The sequence below is a fragment of the Tiliqua scincoides genome, chromosome 3 (genome assembly GCF_035046505.1).
Source record: "Tiliqua scincoides isolate rTilSci1 chromosome 3, rTilSci1.hap2, whole genome shotgun sequence".
Taxonomy (NCBI): domain Eukaryota; kingdom Metazoa; phylum Chordata; class Lepidosauria; order Squamata; family Scincidae; genus Tiliqua; species Tiliqua scincoides.
The window spans coordinates 25674979-25701859 of record NC_089823.1 but is presented as its reverse complement, the minus strand read 5'-3'; the positions used below and the strand labels follow the sequence as shown (position 1 = coordinate 25701859).

The window sequence follows — 26881 nt, the reverse complement described above, 5'->3', positions numbered from 1 at the left end:
AAAAGATGGAGAATAACAGCTCAACCTTATGGTGATGCTTGTTCAGTTGGAAAGCCATTTATGACAGTGGGACTCTTAAAAGGCTTTGCAACAGTGTGCACTGGCAGCAGACCATTCTGAGCTGCCACCGCAAAGTGCAGAAAAGCTGCAGCTGGTGGACTACACCAGAGCTTCTAGGCCAGCACATGGGGCATTTTGAGGGCAGGGGAGAATAACTGGGCAGTTCAGGGGGGAGGGCAGGAGGCAAGGAGTGGGCTGAAGAGGGCAGATCTCAATAACAAATGCAGACACCAGATCCCATCAACCAAAATTTGAGCTGTACTGTCTGCTTACTCTCTTTGGACTTATTCTAGCTATAGAGCTGGTGTAGGTCTGAGAAGGTCTATAGGCCATCAGGGGGCTTACCTAGAGGAGATTGTCTGATCGCCCACCCATAGCATGCAGCACAGACCTCCATGACATGATTGCATCAGCACTGACAGTGGGGAGATAAGATTGAGCTGCATGATTACTAGTATTGTATTATTATGCCCCCATACAAGTCTATGTTGTGGCCACATTTGGAATGCTGTGCATAGTTTGGGTTGCCAAACCTCAAGAAGAATATTGTAGGAATGGAAAAGGTGCAAAAGAGAGCAATCAAAATGATCAGATGGCTGGAGCACCTTTCTTATGAAGAAAGGCAACAATGTTTGGGAATTTCAACCAATTTTTGCCTGGCCCACAGGTGTAGACATTTGGTCCCTGTTGCATATATGCAATATTGGGCAGAAATGGCTTAAAGCTGTAGATGGAGAAAAGTTTTTCCTCCCGCTGTCACATAATAATGGAACTAGAGTCCGCCTACTGAAATGGATTGACAGGAGATTTAGGACTGACCAAGATGATACTGCTTCACACAGTGCATAATTAGTCTGTGGAATTTTTTGCTACAAAATGTGGTGATGGCCACTAGCTTGCATGACTTCAAAAGGGAAAGCATTTAGGACAGGGCCATCAAGGGCTACTAATTATGTTAGCTATGTGCCACTTCCATGTTCAGTGGCAATATGTCTTTGAATTCTAGTTGCAGGGGAGCAATGGAGAGAGAGAGTTACACCTTTTGCTTGTGGGACTCCCAGAGGCCGTTGGGAGGCACTGTGGGAAACCAGATGCTGAATTAGGTGACCCTTTGGCCTTGTCAAGCAGGACTTGTGTTCTTGTGTTAATGATATCTTAGAAAAGCATAACTGTCAAACAATATGCTCTCACAAGTATACCTTATTGCCTTGTGTTCATGGGCATGCATTTATATGCATGTACACTAGAGGCAAAATGTATCCACTTTTCACTCAGAGATTTAACTTGTAGAGGAGGGAGCTGAATGCTGAAGAATGCCTTCTCTAGTAAGACATGAGTGTGTGTGGAAAGGAACAATGATTTATCAGAGACAACTAACAAAAAACTGTGGATGTTTCTGTGAGGAGACAGCGGGACTGTAGCCCAAAATTAGGGTTCTGATCTCTATCCTGGAGTTAAAGTGAGAAAGTGTGAGGAATACAGGCACTCCTGGTTCCACCTCTTCTCATTGATTTGACTGTGGCAATAAGAGCTGATACACCCTTTACAGGGTGTGTCTTTATGCCAGGATCATCTTTACTTATCTTCATTTATTTCCCTTCCTGCCTGCTTGCCTCTTCCAATACATTTCTTTAACGGATTCTTGAAGCATTTCTTTCTCTCAGTAGCTTCAGTAAAGTTTGTGTCACGCAGTGCAGGAGGCCAGCACGTCACCCCCATAATGGACCTCCTCCTATGCAGTGAGCAGGACGACACCCACAGCAGTAGACATGGGTGATTGCCCCATCCCACTGGTTTCTTGGCTCTAACTTTTGACAGAATCCATGCAGTTTGGTTTCATTGCGTTCTGCATGAAATGACGCATTGAATGATATATGACATGATGGTATTATTTGAAAATACCAAGATTTAAAAAATTTTGGCCGGTAATGGTGTCACCCCCAATGTGCGTCACCTGGTGCAGCCTGCAGCCCTGCCGACATATCCCCGTAGAGACACCACTGCCTTCTCTTTACCTGTTCCATCACCCTCTGAAAACTCTTCCCCTATCTCACCATGCTGCTACTCTTTAGCAATTCTACCTTTTCTCTACAGCCTTAGTTTTTTAACCTTAGATTGTACCAGCCCCAGAGAAGATATGGCAATCATTCCATGTTCTGTGCAACACCTAACTTGCTGATGCTGGACTATATCATTGCTAAACAGTCTGCTGCTGGGTTGCCATCCAGCCAGAATTTTACTCTCTTGGCTTGTCACCAGAATTGGATGTTGCAACACCAGGAGGAGGTGGGGGGGGGGTGAAGCCAAGCTGTTTGTGCTACTAGTGCAGAATCAAGAGCTGCCATAATGTATGCATGCAGCCTAAGTGTTTTGTGAATTCCATGACTGTGCTCAGACTGTATTGGCATGTGTATGTGTGTGCCACAAAGGAAGTAATCTGTGAATGTGAATGCACATAAAGTCTGCTGCTACAGCGCAATCTTTCCCTAACAAAAGGCATAGAGTTTGGTGCCATTCTTTAGGGCTGACCAGGAAAAATGAGAGTTATCTTCCATGTACATAAAAAAGGAACATCAATTTAAGATATACTCATTAATGCTGCTGAAATAAGCCTGACACAAAGATGTTGATTTATTTTTCTTAACTAAACATCTTGACAGTCCCAAGTCAGCAGAATGACTACTTTCCTGACAACGCATAAAACATACCTAAGCATGTCCAGGCATTGAGGAGCTGCCAGAAGTGCTAAGTCAGAAAACGTTTGGAGGCTGTGTGAAGTTTGATCCTATTACCCCTCCCACCACAGACTCTTTGCCAAGTAAGCTGCACTGTTCTGTGCATTTAATTAATGTGAGATTACCTAGTAAGATACAGGGGAATCAGACAATTCCATATCTAAGATCACCTGGAACTATTGATAACACACACCCACATTCATTGATCTCCTAATGTGTGGTGTGTATGTATACAGATGTGGAACATCTGGCGCAAATCTGCATTGAATAACATCTCACTGCTGTTGGTGAGAGGAGATCCATCGCCCTGTCTCTTGGCATGCAACTACCATATGAATATTCACTTGCAAACTCAGCTGTAAATGGGAAGCCACTTTCGGTCTATGTGATTTCTGAGTTGTATCCTGTGGTTTTCCAATTCCATAAGTACTTATGTGCAGCAGTTCGGGACACATGAATATTACTGGATTTAGTCCAACAAAAACAAAAAAGGCAACATCTTGATGTGCAAAGTGGTGACATTGTGCGAGCCTAGTCAAGTCTACTCATAAGTAAATCCCATTGGGTTCAATGAGGCTTACTCGCAGGAAAGTGTGTATAATAGGATTGCAGCCTTCAACAGGTGTGTATAAGTTGGTTCAATGTAATGTATTTTGAGCTCCAAAGATTTCTTTTTCAGGGGAAAATTTTGCTGAATGAAATGAACTACCCTCAGTATATCTCTGGGTACCAAGTGTTAAGGACATGCAATAGGGAACGTGACATGCGTTCATGTCCTGCTGGTTGTCTTTTCAGAGACATTTGATTGGCTCTTTTTGGAACTCAAATGCTACATTAGGTCAACTTCTAGTCCAACAGCAGGCTAGTTTTTATGTTGTAGTCTTGAAATCTTTCTCCTTGACATATTGGGCAGGACAAATCTAAAGGTCAGTGGCAGACTGTCTCATTTCAGAGGGGAAGTCTGCAGGGTGCTAAAATGACACAAAGTATCATTTCTTCAGTTGTTGCTGGAACATAATTAGAGTTGCGTTTTCATTTCTCCATTGTGTGAAACCTTTCCTCTTGGCAGGTATCAGATAAAATACTGTAGAGATGGCCAGTCCCACATCAATGACTAGGCAACATGGATAGTTACCTGATGCCCTGAAGACCCTGTACAGGGATACCAGGGCACCATTTCCTATATCAGTACAGGCTCAAGGGTGTGTGGTGCATCTGTGTCTATTCTCTTAAAAAGGGTAGTTTATTCCAGCAGCAGCAGTAAAGTACTTTTTCCTGTGTCAATGTCATCAACTGAGTGGGAAGTTGACTATTTTCATGCTATTTCATAATTAAAAAATGAGATGAAATTGTTACTGAAAGTGCCCTCAACACACAAACTGATATCAAGCAATTGAAGGGGCAGTTAATAGACTATTCCTTGCTATGTCCCCCAACACTCTCAGTAAGGAGTAATGAAACAGGCAAAACATGAAAGTAATGCATTTTTAACTGAAGTTGACAGAGGCCTTTGTGGAATGTATTCACTTGTGAGTAAATTTTATAGAAGGTCTTGGGGACCATAGGGAAGGGCATTGGGAGTCATGCAGCACTCTATTAAAGTGCTACGTGGAACCTCCACTTAAATTTCTCATCCAGCTAATGGTGAAAAAACCATGCCTTCTCAGCACTGCAAAATGGCTGGGACAAAAACACAGTGTTTGTGAGAAGTTGAGCAGAGCTCAAGCAACCCATCTTTTTAACAAAGTGTGCATGTGAGAGTTGCACATGTATCTATTCAGATGGTTGAGCTTGTCAGATTGGAAGTGAAACAGGGTAACCCAAAAATAAGGTAATGGTTTCTGCATAGTTGTGGGATTCCCTCGTTACATCGAAGTATTTGAGTTTCCAGGACCTCTGGAATGTTTAGGGCCCCAGAACCAATGTCAGTTGATTCAATTTTTTGCCTTAAAATGGAAAACGGTGGGACTCCAGGTCCTTTCATTCTCAAAATGCAGTGCCCCCACACTATACGGCAGTGAAACAAACTGTGGGTGAAGGTCTTACAGGAGTGGCAAGAAGCTGGTGCCTTTTCTCCCCCCCCCCCCCCCGTCATACCTACCATGTCCTAGCACCACAAAGCTTCTGTTTCTGGCAGATAAGAGCCCTGAACAAGAGCACTCCTCTTAGGAGTGGGGGGGGGGTATACTACAACCTTTGTTGCAGGTTCCACTTCTGATTATAAGCCATTTGGAGCTGAAAGGTACGTGATTCAAAATATTTGTTACCCTGCACATGCCCGATCTTGTCTGATCTCGGAAGCTAAGCAGGGTCAGGCCTGGTTAGTACTTGGATGGGAGACCGCCTGGGAATACTGGGTGCTGTAGGCTTATACCATAGTCTTTCGAGACTGAAGGTTGCTAACCAATTGGACAAAAATGAATTTTCCAGTCCAAAATGTCTTTTAAAAGTAATATAGTATGAGAGATTTGCATTATTTTCACTTTTTGTGAAATTTTTCACACTTATTGTACAAAAAAAGGTGCCATGAAAAGCTGAATTTCAAGTACTTCTTGGGTTCACAATTCTGCTGTGCCAGTCTCTCAGTGTTCCATAGGCTAGGGAAGAGCGACGACAGCAGTGAGGAGCCACCAACCCGTGGTCGCCTGTTTCCTGTCTGAAGCTGGGCATGGGTCGAGCCCTGAAAAGGGGCTGTGAGGAAAGGAACCAAGGTGGTGCACAAGAGAGAGGGGAAGGAGGAAATGGAAGCCACGCAGGAGGCTGGAGCAGGTTCAGAGGGAAGGCAGAGCCAAACAGAGAGGGGAGGAGGAAATTGTGTCCTGGCATTCCCCACAGGGTTGTTGTAAGCATAAAGTGGGAATTATGCTACCCTGAGCTTATTGGAAGAAGTAGGATATCAATAGGAGAAATAAACCCATCTGCCACCCCCTCCACCATTGAACCTTGGAGGAGGAAAGGATGGCATAAAATGCCAATACATAAAATAGCCTATTATAATAAAGACAGGATGGTGAGGAGATTAACCTGGATTTTTTTGAATTTTGGCTTCTGTATGTTCAGCATTGGAACACACAGTGCAATTCTAACTTCTTCTTGTGCTAGCACAGCCATCTGTGCATTGGCTCATAGTGTCACAAATGTGCTATAAGGCATGTCTGCAATGACTCATAGGCCAGCTGGCACAGATAGAGTTGTTCCAGGCAGTGTGGGGGACTGGGAGAAGGTGGTGGGAGGGCATTTTGGAGGCAGGGAGGGGGTGTTCCTGAGCAGTGGGAGGGCAGAATGGGGGGGATTGGGGCTCAGGAGTGGCTAGGTTTGGCGGCAGTGATCCATGTCTCATCCAAACGTCGTTCTTAGCCCAGGCAGCTCTACATGGGCTGGCAATATAGCTGGGGCAGATCTGATAAGCCCCACTGAGGAGGCTGAGATTTTATGTGGGGTAAGGGGAAATATATCCCCTTACCCCGAGGAGACCTCCAGTTGCCTCCTGAGCTGTACTGGATGTGGTGCAGGCCATGTGGCCTGGCTGTGCCAGTGCATCTTAGGATTGATGTATCCATCTCCAGGAGCATGTAATACAGAAAACACTTAACATAGTACAGGTGTGCACTGCTTAACAGCGGGCCGCATAATGACGGACCACATGTATGACGGTGGTCAAAGCACAATGAAGAGGCTCTTAATAAGGCAATCAGATCTCCCTTAGCCTGTAGCAGAGTGTCTGTTTATAAAACAAAGGCACTAGATTGGGTGGAACATTCACTTTACAACCTAACCCCATAACAATGGGGATTGGTGAACATATCACTGTCAAGTGGTGCACAACTGTATATAATTTTAAGGATGTATATGCAGAATATGTTACATTGGTATATATAATTTGATATAAAGAAAATTGTCTCTATCTGAAACCTGTGATAAAATCTCTGATCTGGATTTGTTCAGTTTCTTTCTTTAATAAAACATTTATAAAAGCTCCCAAATCTGATATGGCAAATTATTAAAGAAAATGCTTTAATTATTTCCATAGAAAATAAAGTTTCGTCTTCTTCTGATATAAGCCATGCAATTGTTTCTTTTAGGATAAAGGTTTGAAGTTTGAATTCCTGGCTACAGTTTTTATGCAATTATTTGTTAGAGAACAAAATCCCAATTTTTCATATCCACTTGAGAAGGAAAAACAAGCAGGTTTCATGTTCTGCATAACATGCAGAAGAAGCAAATAGCAAGCCTGCAAACTTTTAGTAAGCCAGATAGCTAGAGAGTTCAGTTTGGAAAGCTCAGCGCTATTAATAATATACAGTATGGACAATTGGGCTGAATGTTCTCTGGTGTTAGCCCCATGACATGAATGAGAACCACTCAAAAGAGCCACCCTCATTCATGTGTACGGGAACATCATAGTACGGTGTGTCTACTGTGGCCGCTTAGCTTCAGTTACTGAATACTAGCTCAAATTAAAAGGTCTTTGTGCTGCATATTGTACACAAAATACAGTAGATGCAGAGAGGCCTTTTGGACTCATGAGATTGCTCCTGATGACACGTTACCTTTATTAGAAAACTGAATGCCAATTTTTTTGTTTGAATTTTGGAAAAATAAACTGACATAGCTAGTGTACAAGTTCAGAGATGCAAAAAAACCTGAAAGGGCTGTGCACATATTTGGGGTACATTCTCCTGTCTGCAGCAGATTACGAGACAAAATCACACAAAGAGAGTTTGATTATGGGTTGAACAACACATTTTGCATATTGTGAAAACATCCAAATTCAAAGAGGTCAAAATTAGCATGAGGCTTGTGTCAGCTTTGTAGTATGAAAGCTCCCAATGATCACAATGTCATGCTTGTCCATTGTAGGCTGGGCACATAATATACAGGAAAGTCCTGGGCTAGTTTTATAAAGTAATGCTTGAATTGTGGGATTTTTTTTCTTTTTTCTTTGCATGTCTCACATCTGAAATGCAAACATAAAATTCCATTGGCTACAATGTGCATTTAATTTCTCCTGTCTTCTGCTTTCTGTTCTTTCAACCACAGTCACAAGTGACACATTCCAGGCTTATTAATGTAGGGGGTGGGGCAATAGTGTTTTCAGCCCTTTTCCACTTATTCAAGGTAGAAAGGCAAGACAGGGAGGGTGAGTGAATCAAAAGCGATGGGCAGTTGAAACCCCTTCAACCTATTGTTGAGACAACTATAAATTGTTTACCCCTATAAAATGTTAGTTTTCATCATATTCTGAAACTGGGGAAATTAATATTGACAGAATCAAATCATACAGAAGTGAAAGCAACATAGAGATCATTTTGGAAATGTTTACTTGTTCTTCATAAGACAGGGAAGTTTTCCCTTGTCTGGCTACTCAAGTAATTTCCTAGCATAGTTTTTAATCACTGCCTTTCCATACCCTCTCACCTTCCAACATGCAGCTGATTTATTTTCTTCTCTCTTGTTCTAGAACTTTGGAAGTAATCATTGATTAATCCCTATTAGTGCTTGTTAAGCTGTTTTCTATGCTTCTGAATATCTTTGCTTAGTTCTGTCCAGTGGAGAGAACTATACAGTATATGCACCCCAGCCATATTGGAAGCAGAAACAATTCTAACCATTCCAATCTGATGCAGCCCAATCTCATGGGCTCATGATGCAGCTCCAATCTCATGAGGGAAGAGAACCTTACCTTGAGGAGGCCCCCGTGACTGCCCCACTACCACAGAATGCAGCACGTGCCTCCTTGGTACAGCTGCATCGGAAATGGAAATTTGCTTAGGATTTGGCTGTGAGTTTCCAGTAAATCACCAGGGCAATTTTCCATTATTCAGTAGAGCTGGTGAACAATTTTCCATTCTCTTTTCTTGACATCTGCAGTATTTGATCTGAATACTGTTGATCATTCTGTTCTTTAGGCTTGGGAGAGCATGTGAATTCTTGCTTTCATTATCATTCTGAGCATTCTTTTTTCATATCTATTAATTACAGTTCTTCTTTCCCCATTTCAATGGAAGTTCCTTGAGAATCTCTCTTGAGTCTTGTTCTCTTTTCATCTCCTTGCTCTTGGCCATATTATTCGTTCTTTTAACATGCATTATCATTTCTGTACTGTTGACCTGCAGCTCTACTTTTCTTTTTCTGATCTACCTTTTATGTTCTTTCTGTCTCTAGTATTTCTGTTTGTCTTTTTGTTGTTTTTGACCAGGTGTTGCCTTAGCTCAAGCATGTCTACTTTCTAGTTTTGTACAGGTTGATTACCCCTTATCCAAAGTGCCTGGGACCAGAACTGTTCCAGGTTTTGGGGTTTTCTAGGTTTTTGAATATTTGCTGCCTGCCTTATTATACTTGCTGCTGTGACCCTTCCCATCACCCCTTGGAAGGCCCCTTGCACCTGCTCACTTGGCTGTGCCCTCTGGGTTGCAGCCACACACCTCCCAGTACACTGGGCTTCCTTGGCTGGGTAGGGCCCCAACATGCCTTGCGCTCAGTGGCGTCACTAGGGTTCGTGTCACCTGGTGTGGGAGGCCAGTGTGTCACCCCCATGCAGTGGGCGGGGCAACACTCCAGGTGGCGGGTGTGGTGATCTACCATTGCCCCACCCCCACTGGTTTTTTGGCTCTACCTTTTGATAGAATAAAGATATTTCAACGCAGTTTGTTTCATCGCATTCTGCATTAAATTACACATTGATTGATATATAACATGATGGTATTATTTTTGCAAACTGTGATTTTAGTGATTTTGGTCACTAGTGGTGTCACCTCCCACCAGGATGTCAACTTATCAACACCTTATTGGAGCAGTTCTCAAACTTTTAGCACTAGAACCCACTTTTTAGAATGACAATCTGCCCAGGACCCATCATAAATCAAATTAAAATAAATTATTATAAATCAATTAAAGTAAAATAAATAAATAAGGGAAAGCCAGCCCTGTTCCATCAAGCGAATTTTATCTGCAGCCTGCCTGCAATCACCCCCCCCAAAAAAGAGTCAGTAAGATTTTCACCCCTAACCCCAGTTCAATTTAAGTTCTTATATTTCAAGCATATCACTATCAGGACCCACCTGGCTTTACAAGTCTGAGAGCCCAATCCTATGCCTGTCTACTCAGAAGTAAGTCCCATTATAGTCAGTGGGGCTTACTCCCAGGAAAGTGTGGACAGGATTGCAGCCTAAAACAGAAAAAAATTTCACATTACTCTATCAAGCCTCTGTTTCATTCTTTTTTGGGTTGGGGGCTGCTTTCTGGAGCATTTGTTGAGCTCCAGTTGCATCAAATCAGGATCATTCTGGTGGCCTCACATTTCCCTTTGTCTGACCTGCCCAGAAGCCAAGGCACATTTGCTTACTTGTGAATAAACATGACCATGTGGCTTAGTTTCTGTTCCATAGGGCTCAATACATTCACAAGCTTGGAGGGAGGAACCTCCTTCTCGGGTGTCTTTTTTGGGCTGCATTCATTGGATCAGGGCCATTCTGGTGGTGTTGGATTTCTCACAGCCTGCCCTTTCAGATGGACTAAGGCACGTTTGCCTATGCACAAGTAAATGGGCGATACGGCTCAGTTTCACTTTCCATTGGACTCCATGCATTTTTTGTTTTCTGGTTTTTTGCCAATAACTTTTGATAGAAAGGAGGTATTTCACTCCCATTTTTTGCATTCAGCTGGAAATTCTTTATCCAACTGTATATAACAAGATGGGGTTACACCTAACCACTGCAATTTTAGCACGTCACCCTCCCAGTGCGCGTCACCCCCCCTTGCACGTCACCCGGTGCGGTCCGCACCCCCCTTACCCCCCTAGCGACGCCACTGCTTGCACTATGCCAGCTGGTTCTCAAAACATTATGAATTCCAGAATATTTCAGTTTTTTGGAATTCCAAATTAGGGGTAATCAACCTGTACCTCCCAAAGGGTCGCTATATGATATCTCTATTGACACGGGTTTTTTTAAGACTGCACAAACACCTCCAACTAAAAGTACTTCAAAAAGTGGTTTACATAGGTAAACAAATTAATAAATGGTCCCCTGTTACCAAAGGACTTGTAGTCTAAAAAAAAAAAAAATGCAAAAGTGCCACCAGAAACATCCACTGGGCAAGATGCCAGGCTGGAGTGAAGTGGTACAGTTGATCTTCCTCTGCTAAATATAAGAGTGCATGACTTTTAAAAAATACCTCTTTGCCCAGTTAACAGGTGTATTTTTGTTCTCATTTTAGTTAATTTTCTCCTCTTTCATTTCTATGACAATCACTAAAGATAATGAATGAAACATCTTGATAAACTCAACCAACAGTAAAGTGAAGGATCTGCCACGGAATGTTTGGTCTGCCCCTTCTGTGTCCACATCATCTTCCTTGTCTCTCACTTTGGGTTATTGTCTTTCTACTCCTCTAAGTACAAAACTTGGAGAGAACTCTTCTCTCTCTTCTTTTATTCCAGTTGTTGCAAATGGATACATTGGTAATTGTTGCTAAATGTAAATTTGTTAGTCTCCCTCATTTGCCTTTTTGTTGCTTCACCTTATCTTCTCTTCTCCTCATTTGGTCATTCATGCTGATATTTCTCCTTCACTGTTTCTAGTTCTTTGGCTTATGTTGCCATATCAGATCCCATTTAAGTTGCTGCATTTTGATTTTAATGCTCGTCACTCTTTGACTCTTTCCTATCTTCTCCCCAGTGCCTTGATTTGCCTTCCCCTTGTTTCTGTACTGCTGATACTTTCTTCTTGGCAAAATGCCAGGTTACTTTTTTCTCTCTTGCTACACCTTTTCTTGCAACCTCCCTTCCATCTGACAACTGCACCTCTCCTTCCTTGCAGTTGTTTGAACAGTATCTGAAAACACATCTCCTCTCATGAGTCTATGAAGTCAAATCATTGCTTCCCCTTCTCCCCCCCCCCCTTCATTCTTCTAATGAGCATGTCTTTTTGACATTGTATGACTGTGGATAGGGTCTTTTTTTTAATGTACAGTATTATGAGTATATATTGTCATTACTGTGCTCTAGCAAACACAGGCAGTTCTTACTTGATCAATGTAACATGAATTAGCAGTGATAAAGAATTTGTTTAAAAACATCCTGGATGGTTTATACATACCCCACTTTTCTCCCAGTAAGGGCACTCAAGGTAGCTTACAAGGTTAAAACCATACAACAGTAGTAAAACAAAATAGTAAAACACAAAGCACCCAGTGGATGGCATACAACTAAACAAATTAAAATCACATTCAATTAACATTAAAATGCCAATCCATCATTTCAGCATCAAAAGACCTCCTGAATAAAAGCTCCCACCAGAAGGTCTCCAAAGAGGGGAGCAATTCCTAACTCCAATGAGAGGGAATGCCACAGTTAAGGCACCACCACTGAGAAGTCCCTATTCCTTGCTACCAAACCCCTCAACTCCATCAATGGCAGAATGGTTAAAAGGGTCCCCTCTGATGACCTCAGAAGACAGGTTGGATTATATTGAAGAAGGCAGTCCCTCAAATACCCAGGTATTGAGCTGTAAAGCCTTGAAAGTCAAAACTAGCACCTTGAATTGTGCCCGGAAACAAGCCAGCAGCCAGTGTAGCTGCCAAAGCACCAGACTGACTGTATTAAACCAACAATCCCCAACAGCCATACAAGAAGCTGCATTCTGGACTAGTTGCATTTTCTGAACCCACATACAGGGTGTTGCAGTAATCTAATCTAGATGCCACTACAGCATGGGTCACTGCGGCCTTGTCTGATTGATTCAGGTATGTTTGCAGCTGATGGGTGAGCCAAAGCTGAGCAAAGGTTCCCCTTGCCACAGCTGCCATCTGGGAATCCAGGAGCAGCTGCGCATCCAGGAGAACCCCTAAGCTGTGGACCTGCTCTTTTAGAGGGAGCAAACCCATTCAAAGCAGGGTGATAGTGCAATAACTGCTTTGTGGTTTTCTAGACCAGGAGAACCTCTGGCTAATCAGGATTTAATCTCACTTGTTCACCCACTCGTTCACCTTGAGGTGATCAAGGACCTCAACTGGCCCCTTAGAATCAGGTGAGAAGGAGAGCTGGGTATCATCAGTATTTTGATGACTCCCTACCCTAAATCTCTGGATGAGCTCTCTGAGGAGCTTCATACAGATGATAAATGGCATGGGGGTATCGAACCTTGCAGCACCTCAAAGGCCTGGATGCCGAGCAAACATCCCCCAGCACCACCTTCTGGGATTGGTTTCCTAATTCAGTTACTTCAGTATTCCAAGTATGTTGAATTTAGACATTGAAGGTATAGAATTAGTGGATCTGCCACATTTTGTTTCTTCTAACTATATTGCTATAAGATACAGGAAGATTTGAAATTATGTGGAATTTTATTTCAACTGCAGAACTTGCCACAGAACTTCCCCTAGATTTCAAAGGAATTTCCAATCAAACACAACTGGATTTACCATGGCATGCTAGTGACCATGTGGCTGCCATGGTGCTGATGACACTGCTGCTGCTAAGAAGGAAGTGGAGATGCTGTAGCCCAACCACTTCCTCTTCTGCTTCATCCCTCCCCTTTTGAAATTCAGCATTGGAACAGGAGGAGACGCTCATTGCTCACCTGTTGGATGGGTGCAAAGCATTGCCACTGCATGGGAGATAAGGGAGCGGGGTTTGAATGACTGAAATGAGAGAGCAGCATTTGGCTCCTCACTAGACACCAGCAAGTCTTAGACAAAGGCAGTGAGACAAGCAGAAGCAGCCTTCTTCGGGCAGTAGATGAGGACATGTAGCACCCTGTGCCCATCAGTGACCTCTCTGCCTGCACCCAGCCCCCCTCCCCCCCGTTTGAGCCCTTACTGAGGCATCATGCTAGAATTTGAAATATAGTGACAGGGTAGGTAGAACAAGGAAGCTGAGAGAAGCAGCACCTCATCTACATTTCCTTACTCAGTGTTACAGTTTCGTTTTTCATGTACTTCAACTTTAGAACATCGAGTCTTTCTTATTGTGGTGATCCAGTGAAATTGTTGTGGCCAACCCTGCAGGGATGGGGGAAGAAGCTCATGCATTTCTCCTCCCATGTGCCTTCCCATCAGCCACAGTCTCTTTGGGGATGGCTGTGACAGACAGAGCATCCTGACACACACAGTCCCAGAGAGGGTAGTTGCGGATCTGGTCTGGGGGGCGGAGCAGGATCAGCAGTACTGGTGTTGCCTTCCTGGGCCTGATCTTATGGCATAGGTCAACATGGACTTGCGACAGCAAAATAACTGTTGCAGAGCTAAGTAGACCCTTCATGGCACAGAGGTTTACCGCTGGGTAAAAAAAAAAATTGTTCCCTTACTTTGAGGAAACCTCTGCAACTCCCCCCCCCCCCACCTTAGGATGCAGCAGTTGCCATTTTGGCACCACCTCATCAAGGGAAGGAGGGCAGAAGGAATAAGAATAGTTTTGTCATTTTTTCTATTTTTCTTCTTCTTAGGCAGCAAATCTATAAATTTCTCAGCCCCATAATGGGACTTACTTCTGAGTGGAGTATAGGACAGCGTAGGATTGTGTTGCAATTTTGCGTTGTATTCATTGTACAATTTTTAAATTTGTAAGTTCATGTTTGATGCTGTCCTCAGTGGCTGAGCAAGTATGAGAGCCAAGGGTTTAACCAATTATAAATTTAAAGCTGTAAACAGATAGTTGACTTGGAGGTGACTTGAGAAAGGCATTGCTTCCCATGATGTACACATATTTCTTTGTCCTACTGTTGCTTTTGCTCAAACGTGTTTTGCAGGTTTTTTGAGATCTGTTCAGAAAAACCCTGCAGAACCTGTTTACCAAAGATGACATTGAGAAGAATGCACAGCCCACAAGCTGTGACCCCTCTTCTGAACCTTCTTCAGCTCTCTGAAATATTGTCTGTGCCCAGCCAGCCTTAGATGGAATCACAGAATGGTAGCACCAGCAAAGAGCTTCACAGATCGATTCCACCGGCAGCACTGCAACTAAGAAGGATTCGCAATGCTCCCATCCCAGTTTGCCCTCCTCAAATGTAAAAGTCTTCTGCTGACTCTGGCTCCCTGCCAGAAAAAGGTCATTTCCCCAAAATGATGAAGTCTGCTCTGCCCCTTAGCACAGGCATAAAAGAAAATGGTATTTGTAACACAGATCATGAGGTCATGGGGCATTGTGTTTTCCGGAATGATTTGTGTCAGGGTGGCTGGATCATCAGGGGAATTGAGAGGCAACTATAATCAACAGGGGCCTAAAAGCATGGAGAAGACCTTTGAAAACTTGTCATAGGCTGCTGCTGTTCCAATTTTAAAACAAGCAGCGTGGAAAGTGGCCTGGTCTGAAAGAAGCCCAAATAAATGCAAAAGAGAATCACAATGAATAAATTAGAATAAAAGGAGCTGGACTTTCACAGAGAGGCAGAGCTTCCTTGCCAAAGTCTGAGTTTCACAAAAGGGTGAGCAGAGTAGGCGAGGCATGTGTTCAGGGTGCATTCATTGTAAAGCAAGATTTCCCAAACCAAAGTTTTAATGCAAAAGCATGCTGCCTTTTCCAGGAAAGATCCAGGAAAGCATAAAGGTTTTGAAAAGGTTGCTGTCCTTCCTAGAGAGCTTCCAGCCCAGCTCTCTAAGATACGGTGTGTCTGAGGCTAAGGCCTATACAAACATCAATCTTTCATGTGGTACAACTGTTCTTAGGCTATACCTCTTCCAACTATAAATTAGGAATGGCATGATTGACCTCCCAAATTGAAAACAAAAAAGAATTCCTTGCACATCAAAAATTAGCTCTGCGGGAAATGTTCTAGCCTAGCCTTCTGGGTATCTTCCCCTTTTCAAGGTGGCATTGATTGCTTCTCTGATTTGGAAAATGACACATCATAAAAGGCTAGTTCATCTTCTATGGGAAGATAGATGTTTTGTGATTCTCAAAGTGAAGCGCCCATCAAACATGACTCCACAGTATTATTGTGGCCTTGTAAAAATGATGGAATTGCAAGGCTTATGATCACACAGTACTGAAGATAACAATCAGCAGAATTTACAAAAGGTGGTGTGAAGTTTGACATTCTAGCAACCGTTTTTATCTCAGCTTTCAGTAGGCCACTTTTCTTTCCATTTTCCTTCATAATCAATACCCAACGGAGTTAACGCCTGCAGTATTGATATCTACTCATTATTTATTTTGTATGGTTTCAGTATCACTTCTTATACTGTGCCCAGTCATCCTGAGAAGCTCTGGGGGGAAAAAATCTAGATAAATGGGTAGGTGGGTGGGTGGGTGAACTTTCCAGGTATCATTAATGAACTTTTATTGAGAATATATTTGGGGCTCAAGTAATCATACTGTTTTGTTAAAGCTGGTTCAAAATTTATCAAAACCAAATGTAGATCATTTCACCTGTGGTTAGTTCCCAGTTCTGACTTCCCTTTTTGTTGTTCCTTATATCTTATTTCTATCCATAGGATTAGGATGTGGCTTTAAACCCACAGGTATGGTTAATGTGGAACAACACCCTCTCCCAGAGAGTACAAAGGCAGAAGCACGCTATTCTCATTTTTCAGGAAGTATGAATCACTATAGGCTGCACTGGCAAACAGTTATCCAGAGGCAGCCTGAAGCATAATTTTCACAGCTATCAGAGAAGCAAGGAATGTTGTAACATAGTCTTTTGGTGACCCTTCCTTAGGCTGTGTAAGGAAGCAGGACGTGTAGCACTGAGATAGGAAAAGCTGCATCTGAGTCTGTTGCAATAGGAAAAAGCATTTTAACATAAGAACATCAGAAGAGCCTCACTGGATCAGGCCATAGGCCCATCTAGTCCAGCTTCCTGTATCTCACAGTGGCCCACCAAATGCCCCAGGGAGCACACCAGATAACAGGAGATCTGCATCTTGGTGCCCTCCCTTGCATCTGGCATTCTGACGTAGCCCATTTCTAAAATCAGAAGGTTGAACATACCCATTATGGCTTGCAACCCGTAATGAATTTTTCCTCCCGAAACCTGTCCAATCCCCTTTTAAAGGCATCCAGGCCAGATGCCATCACCACATGCTGTGGCAAGGAGTTCCACAGACCAACTACACGCTTAGTAAAGAAATATTTTCTCTTGTCTGTCCTAACTCTTCCAACACTCAATTTTAGTGGATGTCCCCTGGTTCTGGTGTTATGTGAGAATTTAAAGAGCATCTCTCTATCCACTCTGTCCATCCCCTGCATAATTCTGTATGTCCCAATCATGTCCCCCCTCATGCACCTCTTTTCTAGGCTGAAGAGGCCCAAATGCTGTAGACTTTCCTCATAAGAAAGGTGCCCCAACCCAGTAATCATTTTAGTCGCTTTCTTTTGCACCTTTTCACCTTTTCCATTTCCACTATGTCCTTTTTGAGATGTGGTGACCAGAACCGGAAACAATACTCCAGCTATAGCCTTACTATCGATTTGTACAATGGCATTATAATACTAGCCGTTTTGTTCTCAATACCTTTTTTAATGATCCCAAGTATAGAATTGGCCTTCTTTACTACTGCTGCACATTGGGTTGACACTTTCATCAAGCTGTTCACCACCACCCCAAAATCCTTCTCCTGATCTGTCACAGACAGCTCAGAACCCATTAGCCTATATGTGAAGTTTTAATTTTTTGCCCCAATGTGCATGACCTCACACTTACTTACATTGAAACACATCTACCATTTTGCTGCCCATTCTGCCAATTTGGAGAGATCCTTCTGGAGCTTCTCACAATTGCTTTTGGTCTTCACCATCTGGAAAAACTTGGTATCATTTGCAAACTTTGCCACCTCACTGCTCAACCCTGTCTTCAGGTCATTTATGAAGAGGTTGAAAAGCACCGGTCCCAGGACAGATCCTTGGGGCACACTGCTTTTCACGTCTCTCCATTGTGATAATTGTCCATTGACACCCACTCCCTGTTTCCTGGCCTTCAACCAGTTCCCAATCCATGAGAGGACCTGCCCTCTAATTCCGATTGTGGAGTTTTCTCAACAGCCTTTGGCAAGGAACCATGTCAAATGCCTTCTGAAAGTCCAGATATATAATGTCCATGGGTTCTCCCACATCCACATGCCTTTCAAAGAATTCTATAAGGTTCGTGAGGCAAGACTTACCCTTACAGAAGCCATGCTGATTCTCCCTCAGCAAGGCTTGTTTGTCTATGTGTTTTGAGATTCTACCTTTGATGAGGCATTCCACCATCTTACCCGGAATAGATGTTAGGCTGACCGGCCTATAGGTTCCCGGGTTCCCTCTCCTTCCCTTTTTAAAGAGCGATGTGACTTTTGCTATCCTCCAATCCTCTGGCACTGTGGCCATTTTAAGGGACAAGTTGCATATTTTAGTCAAGAGATCAGAGACTTCATTCTTCAATTCCTTAACAACTCTTGGGTGGATGCCATCAGGTGGGTGACTTATTGATCTTTAATTTGTCTTTAATTTTCTTAGTCCTTCCTGCTGCTCACACAGGGATTGTTATTGGTCAAAGATGCAATTGTCTCTTGAATTGAGTCTGTTTACCATTTTTATCATAAGTGGCCTTTAACTGTGAAAGAGACACTTCAAAAGGAATTGGTGCTCTCATATGATATATCAGGTTATGCGACCTGCCTGCAGCAGATTATGAGACAAAATCACACAAAGAGAGTTTGATTATGGGTTGAACAACACATTTTGCATATTGTGAAAACATCCAAATTCAAAGAGGTCAAAATTAGCATGAGGCTTGTGACAGCTTTGTAGTATGAAAGCTCCCAATGATCACAATGTCATGCTTGTCCATTGTAGGCTGGGCACATAATATACAGGAAAGTCCTGGGCTAGTTTTATAAAGTAATGCTTGAATTGTGGGATTTTTTTTCTTTTTTCTTTGCATGTCTCACATCTGAAATGCAAACATAAAATTTCATTGGCTACTATGTGCATTTAATTTCTCCTGTCTTCTGCTTTCTGTCTTTCAACCACAGTCACAAGTGACACATTTCAGGCTTATTAATGTAGGGGGTGGGGCAATAATGTTTTCAGCCTTTTTCCACTTATTCAAGGTAGAGAGGCAAGACAGGGAGGTTCAGCGAATCAAAAGCGATGGGCAGTTGAAACTCCTTCAACCTATTGTTGAGATGACTATAAATGATTGTTTACCCCTATAAAATGTTAGTTTTCATCATATTCTGAAACTGGGGAAATTAATATTGACAGAATCAAATCATACAGAAATGAAAGCAACATAGAGATTATTCTGGAAATGTTTACTTGTTCTTCATAAGACAGGGATATTTTCCCTTGTCTGGCTAAAGTGCAAGAAGAGGAATGGACTGTAGCTATTTTTAAAAAGAAGCAAAAGACAGAGACTACTTTGAACAAGAGCTGGGTGAATGGGGTAAAATCAGAGAATTGCTCAAGGTATTTATCCATATAGGCAAAAAAGTGAATTTTCATGCTCCCAACTAGAGGAAAAAATGGATGCCCAGAAATCAGAAAGCAAGTTGCCATCAAATCTTTAGGTCGGTGGTTTTTCACATTCTTCATCTCACAGCACACTGGCAAGGCACTAAAATGGTCAAGGCACACCATTAGTTTTTTGACAATTGACAAGGCACACAGTGCTGCCAATGGGAGGTTCATATCCTCAATGACCCTACTGATATTCCCTTCCCCTGGGGGCTGGGGATAAGAATAGGCCCTCAGTTTGGCTGTACTTGTTGTAAGAGGCGACTAAACAGCCACCAGGTAGATGGGACTCATTAGCTGGGAAGGCAGCTCATCTGAGAAAAGAAAAATTCTGATCCCAAATCTCTACTGCCTTGTGGCTACATCCAGTTATGGAAAAGGCTTCAGGAGTCAACCACGAGGCAAAATCCGAAGCTGGAGTCCCTGAGGCAGTTCATGGCTGTATACAGTCATGCTCTGGCAACTCCTGCAACGCCGCTGGAACCAACCGTATTGGCTTCTGCCTTTCCATTGGACCATTTCAGCGACGTGGAGAGGGGGGATTTGCTGCATGGGAAACAGTCTGTCTTCCATATCTACTTTACCCAGGCTTCGCGCACTGGAGAGGACACACTGTTCCAGAACCACTATTCAGAGCGCGATACCATAGTCTTCCGAGACTGAAGGATGCCAACAAGCAATGCGGATAGCACTTTACACAGAGTGAAAAGAGAAATAATGAAAACCCAGAATACTGCAGAAAAATCAACCAGCTGGATCCCACATAGCACATTTAATTAGTTTGATATACTGTAAAATAGTGGGCAAGTTTGGAGCTGGTCTTTACATTCACTGATCCAAACAAGCAAGACTTTGGGGAGAGGTGGCCACAGCTCAAGAGCAGGATCCAAGGTTGCAGCTCCAGGGAGGACTGCCTGTTAACCTGGAGAGCTGCTGCCCGCCAGTCAGTGTGGAACACCCTGGGCTGACTGGATCTGTGGTTTGATTCAGGCAAAGGCAGTTCCTGCCTCCAGTGGCATAGCTAATAATTGTGTAGTCTGGTGCCAAGCTCAAAATGATGCCCTGGAAGTGATGTCACAACTAGAAGTAACATCATGCCTCGGCTTTTAAAAAAGTTTAAATCGAGGGGAACCCACCTCCTCACCCCAGCAGCTTGCCACCACTTGCTCTGCTGCTTCCCCCCCAGCCAGTGACATAGCTAAGGCATGTATCTGCTACCTGGAGTCAAAGAAGACTTTGTAGCCCCCCCTTCCACGACAAAATCAAATTTAATTAATTAAGTAAATAATAAAAAGTGTTCCCTTTATATTGTGCTGGGGTTAAGAGGGACGGTTGTTCTCCCCCTGTAAAATATAAAAGGAGCACCACTTGCAAAAGTGCCTCTTTACCCAGTTAGTAGGGGTAATTGTATTATGATACATGGAAATGAGAGCTGACTCATATTAACACTTTATTGGATCCATGCTATGTCATAATAACATCTAATTGACTCTCAGAATGGGCTATGTCAGAATGCCAATGCAAGGGAGGGCACCAGGATGAGGTCTCTTGTTATCTGGTGTGCTCCCTGGGGCATTTGGTGGGCCGCTGTGAGATACAGGAAGCTGGACTAGATGGGCCTATGGCCTGATCCAGTGGGGCTGTTCTTATGTTCTTATGATAGTGACCCTCTCCCAAATTCCCGTGGCACACTTGGGGACTATTCATAGCACACCAATGTGCCATAGCACAATGGTTGAAAATGTCTGCTTTAGATGATTGGTGAGCAAGCAAAAAAGAACCGATGGGTTATATTAAAATGATTTCTTTCCTGGCTGATCGCAGTGGCTAATCGCAAGTTATAATGTATTCCTCTGTCATTTGATGTTCACAACAACTTGCCCAGGAATCCTGCAAAATGTTGACTGCTGCTACAAAATCAATGATGCTTCTGTAGTTCAAGTAGCTGATGAATAGTCACACCGCCAGAGAATATTGTATTCTCGATTGACATTCTAAGGGTCACTTTTGAAGACAATTTTTGTTAGCTCATTAGTTTCCGCTCCAGCAAAGATCAATCAGAGTTAAGGGCAAAAACAGCCAGTTTTGGAAGAGAAATTTGAGTGTTGCTTTTAGGAGCTTTCATTAACTTGCCAGCATCAGCATATCTTGAGCACTGGTGGGCTTCCTTGTCAATAGTTCTCATTTTTGAGGAATGTATTCAGAATTTCAGGACTATGCACAAAATTATATAAGGAGCCAATTTTTTAACATAGGTCATTATGTGGTATCCAAAGCAGAAAGAGCAAGTAAGCATGGACCTGTGGCTATTTCATTCCATTGATGATTCCAAATGAGAGGCATTCCATTGTGATTCTATAATCCTCAATTTTCTGACTTTGCTATGTTTCACTATTTTTTTTTTTTTATTTTTTTTTTGCAGCTCTAATTCTTATGTTGACATCCACGGCTGTGATTAGCCTGAATACATCAGTGATTGCATGCCTTTTAATCAAGCAAAACAGTAGCATTTCAGGATCATCAGAACCCTCAGCTTCTCATGAGGTAAAAGCATATGCTCCCATATGAACCCGCCCATTCTTTCAGATGAGAGGCCTTGCTCTGGGTGCTGCCACTATCAGTGGTGAGGTAGGTGGCAACCAGAGATAGGGCTTTTTCAGGGGTAGCACCTTGATTATGAAATTTTCTTCTTGGAGACACTCAGTCAGCACTTACTTACAGCTTTTTGATGCTAGGCAAAGCCAATGTCATTTTACCAAGCTTAAGGGATTATAAATTTCATTTTATTCTTAGTGTTTCTCTGTGTGCTACTTGTGCCATTGGGGTTTTTTATGAACTTTAATATTCTGTTACTTTAATTGAATATTAAATATGGAATTTCAAAAATTTATTAGATGCCTTGGAAGCGTTCACCAAAGGTGGGACAGAACACTGTGAATCTTTAAATGGATGAATAATACATAGCCAGCAGTGCATAATGGTTTTAATAAACCTCAGTTTATTTGGAGCTGTTTGCTACATAAAGGAGTTAGAGCCCAATCTTATGCATGTCTACTCAGAAGTAAGTCCCATTAGAGTCAATGGGGCTAACTCCTAGGAAAGTGTGGATAGGATTGGGCTGTCAGTTTTTCCAACATGAAATGTCGAGTGATGTCACTTGGTGGAATGTGACATATACCTTTTTGGCTTGCTTAAAGATGTTAGCATTCTCATTCATTAAAAATAGAATTAAAAAATTAAGATATTCTAAATTTTTTCTTTCTTTCATGGCCTTTTCTTTATCTGGTTCCATTTGGTTGCTTGGCTTTCTGAAATTTCAAGCCACCAAATGGGTTCCCAATACTTTTGTGGCTTTCAATCTATTTATCCCACAGTTCACTTTTAGGAAGTGCTGAATTTGTTATCTTTATCTTTTCGAGCTAAGCATTGTGGCAACTGGTTAAATTTTTTGAGAATGACAAACAACAACATCCAATTCTACTGCCATTGTGTGTCCCCCTCCCCTTGATCATGGGGAGGATCTGTCCCCAAATACAGCATTTGTTGCTGTATACAAATGCTGTCCTTGTGAGTGCTGGTGGGGGGGGGGGGGAGGATTGCTAAATCTTTCCTCCAATGTATTCACTGACTACATGCAATGGGGTGTTGTTGCTGTTTTCATGCACAAGGAAGCATTCAAAAATATCACCCAACATCTGCAAGCTGAAGTGGAACCATCTAGCTTGAGTTTTACCACCTCCGTATACCACCTCACTGTGCCTAATTTGTTGCTTGGGTCTTATTTTATAATCCAGTGTTAACTGGAAATCCAGGAAAGGAATCTGAAATATCTCTGAGGGGTCCAGGCTCTGCACAGTGTTCTATACCAGCAGACTACTTGCTACCCCACATGACTCAGAGGCACAAGTTCCTGAACTGAAGGCAGTTGCAGAACCCAGGATTCATCCTTACCCTACAACAGGGGTGTCCAAACCTTTTGGCAGAAGGGCCACATCATCTCTCTGTGTCAGGGGCCAGGGGGAAAAAAAGAATTCGTTTATATTTCAAATTTGAATAAATTAACATAAATTTACATAAATGAATATATGAGAGATGGAACTTATATGAATGAATGAAGGTCTTGCAATAGCTCAAGGCCTATAAAAGGCCTTGCACAAAGCAAGGCCAGCCTTTCCTTCCCTGCTGCTGCATCACAGACATGAAACAGCAAGCAGTGGAGAGAGCCCTCCTCCCACAACTCGTGAAAGAGCTCATATTAGTCACCCTCATGCTGAGAGCAATTGCGTCAGGCCAGCACTGGCTCCAGCAAGTCTCTGGAGGGCCAGAAGCTAATTAGAAACTGAGAGCACCATGCAGGCTAGATTGGAGGTCCCTGAGGACCACAGAAGGCCCCTGGGCTGGGGTTTGGGCACCCCTACCCTACAATATAAGAATGTAATTTTATATTTTGTTACTGTGCAAATAACCTTTCTCCATTTTTTAAGAGCTAGGCTGACCAGATAGTTAGGACCTTAACAGATGTTCAGAAGAGGGGATTTTGACTGGTGAAACTTGTCAGGCAGGGTGAGAACATGCCCCTGTTGAATTGCTTTTTTACCCAACTATTAACATTAAAGGAATATGGTACTCTTTGCCTTATTAAAACACCCCCAATACATCTTGCTTGTTTCCCTCCCATGCTGTTTCTTTACAAAATTGTTTCTAAAATGTTGGTGGCTAGTGTGACCTTGGGTTAGGACATGAGCTACTTATAGGTCCTGACTGACCAGGAGAATACCAGTACTCTGGGCTAATTTGTGATACCCTAACAAATAATAATTTGATAACAGCTTAGAGGTGTAGTTACTGTAGTTATGTCCTATCTTTCTTCCTTGGTGGAACTCAAGATGCTGTCTATGGAGTTTTCAGACAATCTGTCATCCAAGTGCTGTTAAGACCTAAACCTGCTTAGCTCCAGAAAGGACAGGACTATAGTATCCCTGCAATTATTGTAATTATAATCACACTTCATTGTGGCCTATGCTGAGTTGGTTATACTCTGCAATTTGGGATCTAGCCGAGATCCTGGAATCTCAGAGAGATTGTCGTAGGATTCTTGCTGTTCCAAGGAATGTTGTATAATAATAGCTTTTCAGCAAGGAGTAGTTCTTAAAACAGTATGTGTCCTGATTGTTTAATGTCTTTGCACTTTGGTGGGTGAAATTCAGTGGCTTTTTCATGAATGAAATTATGAATGAAATGTCTTTGCACTTTGGTGGGTGAAATTCAGTGGCTTTGTTATGAATGAAATTATGAATGAAATTTCATAAACAGGTGCCATGAGGTTTTTTAGGTTCATGAATCCACAAACATCTAAAGAAGGTGAAAAACAGAGAGAGTTTAATTAGATAAAGCATGTTTCTTTTTTTATAGAGCCGATATGATGTTGACGACCTTGGATGTTATTTGAATTCTCAAAGCACTGAGGATACCTATGCAACCAAAAAAAATGTAGAAGTTGGCGTCCTAGAAAATGCCAAGATAAAAGTAATAACAAATATTTCAGAAAGCATAACCTGTCTTTGGATTTTTAAGGAGACCCAGGATGACTGTAAATCCTTTTTGAAATTGGAGAACCGGTAAGCAAAGGATTGGACTGAATTTTTAAAAAAAATACCCTTATGATCACTGACGGGGCAAAGTATGTAAGGTAGAAGACGTCTGGTAGAGGTACATCTGGTAGAGGACTCGGCAAGCAACTAGAGCTCTTTCAGATTTTGGCTTAGCCACCCCTACAGATGAAGAGGTAAGTCACTTTAGGGCCCAATCCTATCCAACTTCCCAGCACTGATGCAGTTGTGCCAGTGGGGTGTGCACTGCATCCTGCATTGGGGGCAGTCACAGAGTTCTCTTCAAGGTAAGAATATATTTGCTCCCTTCCGCAGGGCTGCACTGAGGTTGCATTGGCACTGGAAACTTGGATAGAATTGGGCCCTCAAAGCTGAATAGCACCTTGCCTCTTCAGTAGTGGGAATGAAGAGTAAAATGTCTTCTGTGGGTGCAGCTCTCTCACAAACATATATGTTCTTCTTTGATATACAGCTTTAAATATAACAGTATGCCTGAATTCCAATAAGATGGTCTTTATGGCTGACTGTAGATAAGGATCATTTTTTAAATAAGAATTCATGTAATAGAAATAATTGCATTTAAATAATACATTCATCACTGCATATGGGGCAAAATTAAGGAACATGGGGGTGGGCTATACTGAACCACATGCTGTAAGACACTCTTTATGTGCCAGCAGCCACAAAGAAGGGGACAGATAACTTCAAAGACATGGTCATGAACACTAAGAGCAATGTTGCCTTGATATCTCTGCCCACCTTGCCATATTCTGCGGTAGTGAGAATAATCTTATCTGCCTACAAACTTGCTCTGTCTTTCCCCACTAGTGATGAGGCATCAGCCACCACATTTGGAGGTGATTTTAAAGGAGTCTAGTGAAGAAAAGCACATAGGGAAACTTACAGATAATTGCATTAAGGAAGATAACCCAATATGGTTAGGACTTTGCGCCATCAAATGACTAATACAATGGTTAATCCAGTCCTGACCACAATCCAGTCCTGACCATTCTGGTGGCTTTTTTGGTTATACTTCTGGTCTGCTTCCCTTTACATCATATGCTCTTTCTAAAATGGAAGCATTGCTTTCTCTCTTACAGGCATGTTGTTTCAATGGAGTTTCGAAAGATCAGAGAGACACAGGCTGGAAAGCACGTGCTGTTAATAAAAACCAAAACCAATAACTACACGGTAACATTTACATTTTTGATAAGAAGTAAGTATGACATGGAGGAAGAGGGTCAGTCTGATCACAACCTGAAATGGGATGTTGCTCTGAAGCTGTGAAACTTTATGAATTTGGTCCCCTTGGGGCTTTCCCTTTCTCTATTAGAATACTGTCCTCTTTCAGTTCTGTTATTATATGTTGTTTTTCTCACATCATTCCTTCCAAGTATCATCCTTGGACAAAGTTTTGAACTGCTTTGAGTCGGTTAGTGTTTCCAAAAACAGGGAAGTTTTTAAAATATCAGCCTGATGCATTGGTGCTGAGCTAGTTAACACCTTCCATTTTGAAGACTACACCCTTTGGTATAAAGGGCCAAATGAGCCATGTAAATATTAATCTATTTCTATTTAATATATATCTATTTCTGAGAAATTGCAAGGGAAAGAGTTAATTGGGCAGGATTTACCCATTGTCTCTAAGAATATCTAGTGCTTGCATGTATACCCTTAATGAAAAAGACAGTTCCACAATGATATCATTTCCCTAATTTTCTGAGACTGTGGCAGGGACAAAAATCAACTTTTATGGTTCTAGTAGGTCAGATCCCAGAGGATCTCCTCTATGGAGAACTCATGCAGGGAAAGCCCCCTACAGGTAGACCACAGCTGCGATACAAGGATATCTGCAAGAGGGATCTGAAGGCCTTAGGAATGGACCTCAACAGATGGGAAACCTTGGTCTCTGAGTGTCCTACTTGGAGGCAGCTGTGCAGCATAGCTTCTCCTAGTTTGAAGAGACACTTGGCCAACATACTGAGGCAAAGAGGCAAAGAAGGAAGGCCCATAGCCAGGGAGCAAGACTGCACTTGCTCCCAGTG

The 26881-nt window shown here is 42.5% G+C and overlaps 1 protein-coding gene across 1 annotated transcript in view; it reads left to right on the top strand.

Moving 5' to 3' along the window:
• FLT3 (fms related receptor tyrosine kinase 3) overlaps nt 1-26881 on the top strand; it is an 85438-nt gene that overhangs the window by 12421 nt on the left and 46136 nt on the right. Inside the window, exons 3-5 of the mRNA XM_066621250.1 lie at nt 21650-21771; nt 24640-24845; nt 25937-26052. Coding sequence (XP_066477347.1) covers nt 21650-21771; nt 24640-24845; nt 25937-26052 — 444 coding nt within the window. The remainder of the gene's footprint in view (nt 1-21649; nt 21772-24639; nt 24846-25936; nt 26053-26881) is intronic.